This window comes from Pezoporus wallicus, unplaced genomic scaffold, assembly GCF_028554395.1.
Source record: "Pezoporus wallicus isolate ANWC-B61680 ecotype Strahan unplaced genomic scaffold, APGP_CSIRO_Pwel_v1 contig_161, whole genome shotgun sequence".
Lineage (NCBI taxonomy): Eukaryota > Metazoa > Chordata > Aves > Psittaciformes > Psittacidae > Pezoporus > Pezoporus wallicus.
The window spans coordinates 11,647,140-11,661,628 of NW_026642654.1; the positions used below are offsets into that span (position 1 = coordinate 11,647,140).

The 14,489-nt window shown below is 39.3% G+C and overlaps 1 protein-coding gene across 22 annotated transcripts in view; it reads left to right on the forward strand.

Annotated features, from left to right (window-relative positions):
* Positions 1–14,489, forward strand: part of DLGAP2 (DLG associated protein 2) — a 464,923-nt gene that overhangs the window by 298,180 nt on the left and 152,254 nt on the right. For 6 of the 22 annotated variants that reach the window (XM_057431701.1, XM_057431703.1, XM_057431706.1 and 3 more), the window contains one exon: positions 9,829–9,861. The exons of 10 other annotated variants lie outside the window; for them this stretch is intronic. In XM_057431701.1, coding sequence (XP_057287684.1) covers positions 9,829–9,861 — 33 coding nt within the window. Of the gene's footprint in view, positions 1–9,828; positions 9,862–12,642; positions 12,763–14,489 lie in introns of all 22 variants that reach the window. 6 more of the 22 variants (XM_057431712.1, XM_057431711.1, XM_057431720.1 and 3 more) reach the window with 2 other exon arrangements.

A 14,489-nucleotide genomic window follows, 5' to 3' on the forward strand; every position in this document is an offset into this window, starting at 1 on the left:
CATTGTCAGTGCTACATCCATCACTGCAGGAAACCGGGGCTGGGATTTCAGCCATAATGTACTTTTAAGTTTCCTGATGAGAGCTACTTTGGAAAGCATTAACGTTCTGATCTCAAGATGGCTGTATGCAGTTGGAGTTTCTACAACAGTTTCTGATGTTATTTAAAAACCCTGTATGAGTTTGGATAAACCAGTCCTGAGGCCATGATTATACTAGGAAGCATGAAGAAGACAGCTTGTTTGGGATCAGCAGAACGAGAAAATGAATTTATGATGGCTTTCAAAATGTAAGGAAATGGGGTTTGGGGATTTTTTTGTTTTTAATTGGTGGTCTTTTTTTTTTGTTTGTTTGTTTGGTTTTGGTTTCTTTTGTTGTTGTTGTTGGTTTTTTTGGTTTGTTTTTTTGGTTTGGTTTGCTTTTTTTTTAAAGCAAGACATTAGTAGAGAGATGAGACAAACATAAATCGTAGAGGAAGAGAATCAGAGCATGATGCAGTTAAAGTGGCCAGGGTCAGTAAATCCCAGATTCTTCTACTCTGAAGTATGTTATCACTATAAACATACTAAAGAATCTCAGTCAAGCCAAACTAGACAAGGAGGGTATGTTAACAATCAGCTCTCTCCAATATCATAAGTACTATTTATATAACCTAAAGATTTTATATTATTAAATGAAATATGAGCATTTATACTGTATAGAAGGTGGTGACATTTTAACCTAAAAGCCCTGCTAAATACAGCTTCAGGAGCACAGAATTGAAACTAAGGACAATATATTTAATTAATATTTGTTACCCAAGGGGAGGGAATCCCAGAAAGTTGGCTGTGTCTTAAGAAAGCTTTTTGTTTTAGTAAGCTCTTTAGTAAATCTGGAAGTGTATTTTCCTCCCTTATCACGTTGTTTTGAATAGAAACTTTTAAGGATAATGTGCGTTTGGTGGTATTACCAGCTTTGTACTTTGGTAGTATTACCAGTTGTGATTATCACAACTACTATGTAAGGATAAATTTACATCTGGAATAACAGGATTTTAGGTTTCCCACTGGCTTCTTCTGCTAAAGCATATCACATAGCAGGGGAGAGGCTGCATTACATAAAAGTGCCTTCTGTGTGAGCTTGTAAGAGTGATTTCTATAGGTGCTTAGGTGTCTGGATGGAGAAATTTGTGAGGATACAGCAGGCTGCAGAAAGCGTGTGCAGCAGTGTCCCAGACACTGATAAGCTCCTGTGATTGGCAGTCTGACTGACTGCAAGAACTGATAAGCGTGGGGCACCAAAAGTAGGCCACATCTGGCCACCTGCCTACGCTGACATCAACAGCCACTTGTGTAAATAGGACCACATTTAAGAGGGTGCTGCTGCTACATGAAACTAGGATGTAGGGTTACACGCAGACCTGATGAAATGAAGGATCTTTTAAGGGACAATGTGGAAATCCACCTAGGAGCCCTTATGTGCTGTTACCACCTCATGCCTCTGCACAAACAGCTGGGGTTATCCTCCCAGCCATGCACTAGTGGTAACTGTGAGTCAGTGTGCAAGCGCAGAAGTGAGCTGTGTGAGCAGACATGCATGGGCAGTGTGAATGGTTACCAGCTATCATTAATAATAGTTGGATTCTATTAGTTCTTGTGGAATAATATGAAATGAAAAGGCAAAATATAAAGCTACAAGCATCATCCTGTACAATTGTACAATGATTCTAAGAGAGTGGAGAAAGCTATCCATCCGTGAGTTTTTACACTAGAGGCTAGCAGGAAAACGGTTGGTTTTGTCCAGGACTGAGATCTTTGAAACGGCCAGTTAAAACGAGGCTATCAGATTTAGCAACTGCAAACCAGCTAATATATGTCTGTATCATCCCCATATTATTATTGTGGCTATCTCAGATCCACATCCATATATGTAGATTCTTTTCCTTAAAGATATTTTCGTAGTGAGATTCAGCTCCAAATACTTATACTATAGGTTATGTAGGGAACCTTCTAAGCATGCACTGTATTTAATGAGAGATTTTTTCCAATGGAAAGAGCTGCTCTAACTATTCATCTGACCAAGACTGATTTCCACTTTTTGATGTAACTGATTGATTCAATTTCCTCATTGAAGCTAATGGAAGCTCAGGCACCTAACTCACACGAAGACACCTCTACTGAAGAAAAGTAAATTTTTATCCCATTCTTAATGATGTCATAGTAAAGAACACTGACAAAATGAAACCCTGGTTAACACCGCAGGTGTGATCTGCCTCTCTCAATATGATGTAAATTTTAATCAATAGATTGACGGTACTAGGTTTGTTTGTTTGTTTTCCTTTGAATTATTTCCCAGAGTAAAAGTTCAAACAAGCAGTGCAAGTGAGCAGTGGGTGTGTGACATGGTGATTCTACTCCTGTGAATTCCTGAGTGCAACCTTTATGCTCTTTTTTCTTCTCATTGGGGAAATTTTCACATGAAAGGTTTACATTCCCATTAAAATAATAACCATGCAGTTAACAGAATTAGTGGTAAATTAATGTAATAATATGTCAATGAATCATAGAATCATAGAATAGTTAGGTTTGGAAAGGACCTTAAGATCATCTAGTTCCAACCCCCCTGCCGTGGGCAGGGACACCTTACACTAAAAGAAAAATAAGAAAATAAGAAAGAGTATGAAAAGAAATTTTACTACAGTAGGTTAGGGGCACAGTGGCAGGATAATGATAAATTGTGCAGACCCAAGTCTGGTCAACGGGACTCTGTAAGAGTTGCCTACTGCAAAAACAGCTTTTTAGTTAATAATACATATAATTTCCGAAGATGAAGGAAACTTTCCCCCTCTAGAGGCTAATGCAAAGAACTGCTTACCTACTCCTAGTTGACCCCCTGGATTTAGATTTGGGTAGAACCACATTAAACCCAAAATCTGCGTGGAGCCAAACTCACAATCCAAATCCAGTCCTTGGCATTATATGTCAACAGTTTTCACTGACCTGATTGTCAAAGCTATAGTTAACTGTACATTAACTTCTGGTTAATGCAAAGCCATCTCACACATAGAGGGGGTGTCAATGACCAGCTGCAGTGCAGTGCTCCACCTAGGCATGGATGAGGAGCCAACTGAGAGTTTATAGCTCAGAATTTCAGGGTTGCAGGGACAGGTGACATTATAGTGGAATCTGCTACAGGCTGCCCAACCAAGAAGGCTGAGCAGATGAAGTCCTTTGCAAAAAGATAGAAGTGGCCTCACGTTCAAAACCCCTGATCCTCAGAGGGCTTCAACCACCCTGATATCTGATGTAGGGACAACACAGCAGGGCATAAGCAATCCAGGAGATTCCCGGAATGAGTTAATGATAACTTCGTTCTCCAAGTGATAAGGAAGCCAATGAGGAGAGGAGCAATGTTGGACCTTGTGCTCACCAACAAGGAGAACATCAAGTTCATAAATATCTAAGCAACCTGAAGGTGTACAGGTCCATGGGACCCAATAAGGTGCATTCATGGGTCCTGAGGGAACTGGCAGATGAAGTGGCTAAGCCACTAGTCATCATATTTGATAAGTCATGGTGATCTCGTAAAGTTCTGACTGACTGAAAAAGGGGAGAAGAGAAGGCTCCAGGGGGACCCTAGAGCAGCCTTCCAGTATCTGAAGTGGTACTACGGGAAGGGTGGAAAGGGACTTTTAGGGCATGTAATGACAGGACAAGGGGGAATGGCTTTAAGATGAAAGAGGGTACATTTACTTTAGATATTAGGAAGAAGTTCTTTCCTATGAGGGTTGTGAGACACTGGAACAGGTTTCCCAGAGAAATTGTGGATGTACCATCTCTGGAAGTCTTCAAGGCCATGTTGGACAGGGCTTTGAGCAACCTGGGCTAGTGGAAAGTGTCCCCATCCATGGCATGGGGGTTGGAACTACATGAGTTTTAAGGTCCCTTCCAACCCAAATCACTGAAGATTCTATGATCTTCAGCCACTGCAGCTGTATGCTTGCTCTTTACTTTCTTCTTTGTGACTAGCCTAATTTTCTGAGTGGCTGGACCTTGCTCCTTTCTTCTTGTTTAGAATCATAGAATCATAGAATAGTTAGGGTTGGAAAGGACCTTAAGATCATCTAGTCCCAACCCCCCTGCCATGGGCAGGGACGCCTTACGCTAAATCATATCACCCAAGGCCTCGTCCAACCTGGTCTTGAACACTTCCAGGGATGGAGCATTCACAACCTCCCTGGGCAACCCATTCCAGTGCCTCACCACCCTAACAGGAAAGAATTTCCTCCTTATATCCAATCTAAACTTCCCCTGTTTAAGTTTTAACCCATTACCCCTTGTCCTATCACTACAGTCTCTAATGAAGAGTCCCTCTCCAGCATCCCTATAGGCCCCCTTCAGATACTGGAAGGCTGCTATGAGGTCTCCACTCAGCCTTCTCTTCTCCACGATGAACAGCCCCAACTTCTTCAGCCTGCCTTCATACAGGAGGTGCTCCAGTCCCCTGATCATCCTCGTGGCCACCTCTGGACTTGTTCCAACAGTTCCATGTCCTTTTTATGTTGAGGACACCAGAAATGCACACAATACTGCAGGTGAGGTCTCACGAGAGCAGAGTAGAGGGGCAGGATCACCTCCTTCAACCTGCTGGTCATGCTCCTTTTGATGCAGCCCAGGATACGGTTGGCTTTCTGGGCTGCAAGCGCACACTGAAGACGGCCCATGTTCATTTTCTCATCGACCAGCACCCCCAAGTCCTTCTCTGCAGGGCTGCTCTGAATCTCTTCTCTGCCCAACCTGTACCTGTGCCTGAGATTGCTGCAACCCAGGTGTAGGACCTTGCACTTGGCATGGTTAAACTTCATGAGGCTGGCATCAGCCCACCTCACAAGAGTGTCAAGGTCCCTCTGGATGGCATTCCTTCCCTCCAGCATATCAACCGAACCACACAGCTTGGTGTCATCGGCAAACTTGCTGAGGGCGCACTCAATCCCACTGTCCGTGTCATTGACAATGATGTTAAACAAGACTGGTCCCAACACTGATCCCTGAGGGACACCACTCGTTACTGGTCTGCAGCCGGACATTGAGCCATTGACCACAACTCTTTGCATGCAGCCATCCAGCCAGTTCTTTATCCACAGAGTGGTCCATCCATCAAATTGATGTCTCTCCAATTTAGAGACAAGGATGTTGTGTGGGACAGTGTCGAACGCTTTACACAAGTCCAGGTAGATGACATCAACTGCTCTACCCCTGTCCATCGGTTCTGTAGCCCCATCATAGAAGGCCACCAAATTGGTCAGGCAGGATTTCCCCTTAGTGAAGCCATGCTGGCTGTCACCAAGCACCTTGTTGTTTTTCATGTGCCTCAGCATGCCATCCAGGAGAATCTGCTCCAAGATTTTGGCAGGCCCAGAGGTGAGACTGACTGGTCTGTAATTCCTTGGATCATCCATTTTCCCCTTCTTGAAAATGGGGGTTATATTTCCCTTTTTCCAGTCATCGGGAGCTTCACCCGACTGCCATGATTTCTCAAATATGATGGCCAGCAGCTTCACAACTTCATTTGCCAGCTCCTTCAGGACCCGCGAATGGATCTCATCAGGACCTGTGGGCTTGTTCACGTTCAGATTTTTAAGATGGTCTCGAAACAGATCCTCTCCTACAGTGGTCCCAAGGTCTTCATTCTCACAGACCCTGCATCTGCCTTCCAAGACTTGGGTGGTTTGGTCAGAGCTTTTGCCAGTGAAGACCGAGGCAAAGAAGTCATTCAGAACCTCAGCCTTCTCCAAATCCTGTGTAGCCAGTTCTCCTGAGAGCTTCCTGAGGGGGCCTACATTCTCCCTAGTCTGTTTTTTATTTGCTATGTACTTTTAGAATCCCTTCCTGTTATCTTTAATACCTCTAGCTAAGTTTAATTCTAACTGGGCCTTAGCTTTCCTAACCTAGTCCCTAGCTTCCCTTTGTTTAAGAAGACATGAACTTTATTGACTTCATGACCCAGGTGTCTGTGCACATCCACAGTGGCTCCTGAGCTCTCCTGCCCAGTTATTTGTTTTTAGTGAAATAAGATTGAGTCTAACTGTGGAAGTTTAGCAAAACAGAGATACTCATATCCTGCTTGTGATATCTATTACTTAGAAGCAGGAAGAAATATTTTAAAAGCAGGAAGAAATAATTTATTTTCAAAAGAGTATGATTTAACATTCATTTATCTTCTCCTAACCTTTCTAAGCAGGTATCAGTTCCCAGAGATGGTTTGGCATTTCATCATCCCACTGACAATGCCATGGAGAGTCCTTAATGTTAAATGATTTAAATGTGTTCTGCACCTTAAATATGTTTTCCTGTGCACTGTAAAAATGATCCCTTTCATTTGGCATTGGTACTCTGCCAATGAGTGTCAGTGGCAGCTATACCCTGCTTTGATATTTTACTGTAAACACAGTGCTAGGAGTACCATGCGAGTGCAAGTCAAAGGTTGTGTACTGGATTTTGCAGTGTACACCAGTTTGAAATATGAGGAACAGAGCCCTGCAGGCAAGGTATAGACAGAATTACATCTTGCTAATCAGCCTTAGGAAAAAACAATTATCTTATTGGCCTGAAAAGCTTGTACCTTTGCCAACATCTGTTTTAAACTGAGCTGATGAAATGAATGTGGTGTGCCAAAGATACTACTTGCTGAGAAGTATGCCCTCTTTCCCTTTTAAAAATCATACCATGTTATGCAACTGGAAGTCAACTTTATCATCAAATCAATCTTTTTTTCTACTTAAATCAACGACTTATAGTATGAATTGGGAATGGATTGCATGAATATAATTCATTGCTAATTTCTACTGTGGACATGCCAACTGTTTTGCCTTAAAAAGAGGATGGAAACATGCTTCATTTGTGTGTACTCCACTTTCATTTCATATTCCTGCTGTTTGCTTAGGAAGTCTTATGTGTGAAAATAAAAGTGAGTGGTGCCAAATCAGGGCAATTCATCAAATACATGGAACGGAGGCAAACTGGATTCCACCTGACCAGGTTTACTTAGTTGAAAATCAGTCCAAGAAACTGCAAAGTCTTCTCAACAATAACAAAAAATGTTTTTCTCCTCCCCGTGAAGTCCATAGAGGAGTAGAAGAAATCTTGTGGCAGAGATGAATATTCCCGTTCTTTCAGTCACACAAAAGGTTTCTTTCGATTATAACTGCAGTAATTGCATGTATTGAAGTCTAGCAGGGAAATGGTACACACTGTATTTATCTTTATATGGGAAACTTTACATTGCCAGCCTATGCAGTGTCAGTTCATATCATTCTTTGTGAAATGTAATGATGGAAATGGGGCATGTGGATCATGATTTGTGGGTTCAGTATACCATAAACTATTCTGGTTTCAGCTAGCAAAGTAGGTCTGATTTGATTTAACAGTTCACAAAGGACACATGTGCTTGGGTGACAAACTACCTTGTTTTCAGTTAGTGTAGATTGACTTGTTAGAAAATAAACACAGCCTCAATTTACATCATTAGCTTAACACAGAATATTACAAAGCGGTGCTGTTTTATGCTGAGACAAGTGCCTAATTAATTTATTTTATCTGCATTAGTTTCAAGATATAGCATTTTCACAGTGATTTCTGCTGCAAGTCAGAATATGTACATGTGCTTTTCAGTACAAGTCCCACTTTTTTTGGTTTGGGTTGCTTTTTTTTTCTTATAAATCCCAGTGTCTGAGAAAATATGGTTTCACTGCTAGAGGAAGAGGACTTTTTTTTCCTCCTTTCTCTTTCTTGAAATTTAAGTTTCTGCATCAGAATACCTTCCTCAATAAAATTGCATAGAACAGATGTTTTCAAACACATTATTGCTGAGGCACAGTGTGTGCACAATGCCAGCAGTTTGGGCAATTCAAGAATTACAATTTTTTTGAATGATCCTTATGTGGCTGCATCCAGTCTGTTTTCAGACAGCAGTGACTGCATAGCTAGATACTCCATTTATGCATAATATGGGCTTGGTAGGGTTTTTATGGGTTACTAGGGAGTAACAACATTCTTTTGTCTCTCAGGCTCTGGAAGGAAAAATGCTGGAATTAGTTTTTCTTTCTGCTGTACATTAAAATAAAGTTTGTTATGATCATAGAATCATAGAATAGCTAGGGTTGGAAAGAACCTTAAGATCATCTACTTCCATCAAAGCTTGAGACCCCACGTACTGGAAGTGTTAGGTAATGCATGCTGTTCGCTACCCTGGATTTCAGAAAGTAATTCAGTCTAGTACAGTTATCACATTTTGGGTTGTTTTGTTTACAACAGTAAGAATGTTCTCAGTCCTCAGGAAATTTCTGTCATTTAAACAGTTGTAAATTATTAAAGCGAAGCACATTTTCCTCTTGTTTCCAGTAGAAGTTGTATATCGAGGATTTCATTGGTAAATATTTTCCCAATAATTTCTTAGAGTTACTTACTGTATTACACGTTCAGGCTTTCTTTGGCCTAAACCATTAATCTAGAATCTCGTACGCATTGATTATTGCAATCAGGAAACAATTTTTTATTTTTTTTTTAAGATAAAGTAGTTTAAAAATGGTGCTAGAAGTTCCTAATAAAGTGCATAAATTGCCCAACAACCTTTTTGCAGGCACTGCTCCTAAATACATTTAATTCCTATAAATGCCAAGTGAGCTTATGTGTACACATGTCAGGGTAAATTGGTCAGTCACAATCTGCTTGCTGTGCTTTTCCAAGAGAACATAGCTACTGCATGCCTCTGCCATCCCACTTGTGCAATGATGGGAAGAAAGACAATCTGAGGGTTGCATATGCTATCACGGCGAGCTAATTGGGAACTGGTGGACTGCTCCTAGCAATGTGCTCACATCCCTGTCTTGCATGACAGAACGCTACCTACAGAAGGGGGTTTTGGCTATGAATGTCTGAGAATTAGCCTTACACCTTGGTAATGCAGTAGCAATCCTAACTGATCTTGTGGCCATACTTTATCAGAGCTAACTACTCTTAGTTCTGGCTACAGATTTACAAATGAATCTCTGGGTATAACTCCTCAAAGTTACTAAACACATATGTTCTGTTAAGAACATGGAATTTCCAAAGCTGGGACAAAGTACTTCAAAGACAAAACTGTGAATTCTGGTCCCAGTGCAAGTTGGAGAGGGATCATTCTGGTGCCATCAGCGCTACTGGTCTGCCTTCCCACTCTCTCTTCAGATGGGAGTCAGCCAGTGAAGCCCTTGTTTACGCCTTACAAGGCCAAGCAGGAATACTTCCAGTTCTCTTTTTTTAAAACAGCTAATTTTTTGGGGAAAAAAAAAATGTATGAAAGAATTAACACTAAGACAAAATTAGGTCTATTATTTTTTGTGATCAAGAAAGAAAATCTTATTTTTAAAATTGTATAATCTAAAAAGCATTCTGCAGATTTCTAAATATTGTTCTTATGTACAATCTCAGAAGAAATGCTTACACTGAAGATGCAAGCTTCTGAGACCATAGGTTCATTAAAAAATACTAATTCCTATTAAATTCCTATTTAATTCCTATTTTATTGCAATATGCCTGTCTTAAATTAAACGAGTTTCTCATAAGTGTTCAAGACTTTCATCTTCAGATCTCATTTTACATCTTTACAAAACTGTGGAAAGCAAAATCTCCATAATGTAATGCTAAGTTTTCTGGTGTTGCTTTTCATATATATATATATATATGTATATATATATGACTAAAATTTGATGTTGATGATAATGTGATATTTGGTATCAGGTTTGGTTTTGAATTTTCAGATTTTTTTAATATTAAATTAGTGTTAAAGATTATTTTTCACTGTTTTAATTTCAGATTTGGATTCTCTAACAGGGCATGCATTTCCAGGTAAAGTGGACAGTTAGATTAGATTATGTTCTGTGTTTGGTCTGGGTTATATTGAATTTATTGAGTTTTCCTTTGTGGGGGGTAAAACTTAATTGGTGTGCTTCTGACAGCATTTTGTTACATGTCAAAATTATACTATTAGAATTTTTTTAAAAATTCAGATAGATGAAGAAGTAGCTACTACATGCACTAGTTTGAAGAATAGAACTGAAAGTCTGCTTTAAATGTTAACTGTGGTATCTTTAATATTAAACAATTCAAAGCAGGGAGAAGCATTAATCCAAAATACCAAATCCTAATGAAAATAATTGAAGTTAATTCAAGCTTGTACATGACTCTGTAAGGAAGAAAAAGAACCACCTCTTAAGGGAAGCTAAGACACAAGAAATACAAGACTGAATTTCTAGTTCTTTTACTAGAAATGTATAGGAAACAGGTTTTGAACAGCAAGAACATAATTTCAGTAGAGAATTAAAAAAGGATGAGAACACAATTATGTTAATTTGCCTGTATGCATCCATTTCTATGCTGTGTGGAAATTAAAAATTATTCACTCAATTAAAAATTTTAGAATCTTACAACTATAATTGTTTAATAATTCAAACATTTGGGGTTGGGATTTTTTTCACAGAAATATAACAGTGGAAAAATTGATGCTCAGTGATCACGTGAACTTCTGTGTTACTTGAGTAAAACTTTTGGCACAGGAGGAATATAAGTGAGCATTCCATAAGATAAGGTAAATCTCTGCTGCAAATGTGCAGATGCTTCCTCTACTCAAAATTCTCTTGCATAATCCTCCAAATGAATAGGTTGTGAAAGCTAAGGAATATTTTTTGTACCCTAGATTCAGTCAAAATTTGTGATTGTATATATCATTAGAACAATATTAGTCTTCATTATGTAGTTGGCTTCTAAAGTGTCTATTTCATAATATAATATTCCGCCTTCAGTTTTTGTTTTAAAAAGTATTCTTTAAAATCTATGGGAGAGTAGATTTATTTTTTTGTGGTTTCCCAAGCATTCCTTCACTGTGGCATTAGGTGTGCTGCAGGAATCTCAGTAGAACAAATGATCAAAAAACTATTAGGAGTTTATTATCATGAAATTTGTGTGCAGTGTGGAGCAGATCCAGATACAGAGTCTGTCAGAGCTATTTGTACTCAAATACAGCAGCAAACAAGTGATGTCTGTGTGAGATGTCAGAAGACTGTAAGTGCAGATTTTGCCATTTTCATCCCAGATGAGGAGACTATGCGTAGTCTGGTTTTCTTTGAGTAAGGATACTCATGGTACTGCTTTATAGGTCCATCTTGTAAACATGATCTTCAGAATTGCTGTCATATATATGCATGTATCAACAAGATAGACATTGAGACAAGCAGTATCAGTGTATTTTTTTTTTCTTTTTAAAAATTGAGTCTTCTTTTGTTTTTACACAAATATTTTGTGTTACTAGATAGTGCTGTCATGGCATGTCCCATTCTTACTCTGAAATATGACAATCTTAACATAATGAGAATGGCCTATACTGACAACAGAGCCTTATGTTAATATGTATGCTCCAAATTATGGTAAAGGGAAATCATCCTTATTGTGTATGGAAAATGTCCTGAATTGCTAGACAGGTAAATTATATGCCTGCATTACCTTCCAGGTGTAGCTGTACACAAATGGCCTGTTATGTAGCACAGATGTAAGAGAAGAGTATAGGTAGCTGAGAAAAATAAAAGCCTGGAAACAGGGACTTGACTTACATAGATCTTTATTTGGAGACTCACTGTATAGCCATGCCACTGGACAGCTCACAGAGCTCTAGTGAAAACAGTTCCCATTTCATGATTTGCCAGGGTGGAGACATACACTTTTCACACACAACTGTAAAAGCAGCAGAATGTCCTGTCTTGCTTTACTCAGTTGCATTTAATAATTAAGTCATGACACTATTCTGCTAAAATATTGTAGACTGTATATTTAATTACAAATGTAGCTGTATTAAACATTGAAAGGGATGCTTATGTATCTGGTTATACTGGAAAACACTGAACACTAAATCCATCCTGCTATCTGTGTGTAAACATGGTCATTCTATTTAACTCTAGTAACTCTATATGAACTTCAAGAGACAGTAAAAATCAAATGCTTCTTCAATAGCAATTACTTAATTAGATGAGATACGTCCAGATGATCTTAGTGTATTAACAGGTGGTTTGGATCTCACACTGAACAAACACAAAGCAAACTCAATTGAGATTTACAGTTATCTCACCTTGGGAAAAGCACTCTGTCTGAGCTAATCCAGCAAGATTCATTAACAAGACCGCTAACGTACGGTGATCCAATAGTTTTTCACATGACCCTTGACCGAAAGCAAAGCATGAAACAACTCCTTTCCAAAAGTCACGTAACTGTGCTGGTGCAATGCTGAGTGGGTGCTAACCCCAGACAGAAAGCTAAACTTCTGACCTAATCACACGTTTCCCAGGTGTTTTGCATCCAGATGGCTTCAGATTCATGTGAGCTCAATTAGGATGTAACTGCTTGGTGAATTTCAGGTGAAGTACTTTCCCTATAACCACTGGCCACTGTATCAGCTTCCCCTGTGTTTTCTGTACATGTGGGCAATCTCTGCTACTTCAGAGACAGATCAGAATATAAACCACACCAAAGTATCTGTCTGTTTTTTATGTGAAAGGAAAAATAAATTTTTTATAACCCTTGCAGTTGATCAGCTGAAACCCTAAAGTATGAGATTTGATTATAGTCATTGTCTTAATGCAGAGCTGCAAGTGTTATGGGCATGTTGAGAACTTCCAGAACCTGGATTAAAGCATCTCTTTTACAATGATATCTAATCTCGTCCTAAAGCTCCAAGCGATGGCGAGTCCACCAGCTCCCCTGGTAAGCTGTTCCAATATTTAATTACCCTTAGTGCTAGGAAATTGCAATGTTGTGGAAAGGTTGAATTTGTCTAATTTCAGCTGCCAGTCTTCCTTTTGCTATGCCTTTGTCGCTAAGACTGAAAAGTCTCCCTTTTTCAGATATGTTTTCCGAACAAGTGTCTATGAAATACTGATTTGCAGTGTCGTGGAAAAGGATCCACATAGAAGTCTGTGTTCCTTTTCTGGCTGTGCTACCTGGCTTAATGAAGTTATTGCCTTGATCTGCAAACCTTGATCCTCCATATCTTTAGATTATCACAATTTTAACACCCTTATGACTACTAAACAATTATAGTTAGTAGTCAAGACATCTCTCAACTTTCTTTCTGGTAAATTGGGTATGTTGTACTCTTTAAGGCTCACACTGTAAGACTGGTTTTCTGACAGCTGTCCGAAGAACTCTCCATTTTTCTCAAAAAACTATAAAGAATATGTTCATGTAGAAATTTTGTAAATGCTGTATATAGAAGAAAAGTAAATTCTTATTTGTCCATAACACTTCCTTTCTCACTCTTCCTTTTTAGGCATTTAACTACAGTGCACAACTGCCAGCTCAGGTTGCAGTGTCCGTGTCAAGCAATCCAAGTGGTGATCCCAAAATTTACCTAATAGAATAGGAAAGAATGGTTTTCCTCTAGTTTGATGGGGTCAACATGAGATAAGAGGAGGAAGGGAATGCCTCTTTTGGAGCACAGCAAATCTAGCCTCTTCCAATCTAGTTATACCTCGGTGGGCACCTAGATTTGGGTGATCATTATTCCAAAGAGAAAGGAGGATTAGCTAGCATATATGTCTCTAGGGAGCAGGATGAAAAAAGGGATAAAGTCTTCAAAGTCTGTAAAGATATAACATTTTTCCTGACTTTCAGGAGCCTGCTAAACAGAAAATGTGGTGCTGGTAGTCCCTGTAACTGAAGGCTTTTTCTCAGTCTTCTTAAGCAAGTTACCCTTATTTCCTTAGATAATTACATTCCTTCATAATCCCACCCATGCCTTCACGGTAGAACCTTGAGAGATCTGGGTTCCAGAATTATGTTTTTCTATCTAACATGTAAGTGTGCCACAAAACTGGCCAGATTATAATGCATTTAAAGCGTTCCTTGGGCCTTTGTCTCACAGAATAGAATCTTCCATGGTGTAGGTCTTTATTCCCAGATGTTCCCAGTCTTCTATTTATTTGCTTTATAACACATTTTGGTGGCAGTAACTTGTCCAAGCTGTTGCAGTACTTTGTCCAAATAAATTATTTGCTTTCTTTATAATTTTTTTTTCCCTCAGTAGTGAGGAAAAGATGGTGTTTTGGACTCTAGCTTTTACTTGAAGAATAAGTTATGTATTTTATATAACAGACTTAATAGTAAGACTTTGGATAGATGCGTAAAACTGCATTGTGTATAAAGGCCAAACTGAGGGATCCCTGGCTCCTGGGGGTATGTCCTTAGGAATACACTGCGTATGAATTGTGTCTGCAGCAGCATAGCTCTTGCATTCATTGCATTCCTGTGCAATGGCCCAGATATAGAGAATGGCTCTCTCACAAGTCCCTTTGTAGACAGAGAAAATACTAGTTGGGGTTTTCTTTAGATATGAGCTCATGCCTTGGAATTGCAAAGGCACCAAGGTATTTATTGCTACACTGAGTTATGCCCATTCAACTGCATATCTAATAGCTGTTGTATGGTTTTCT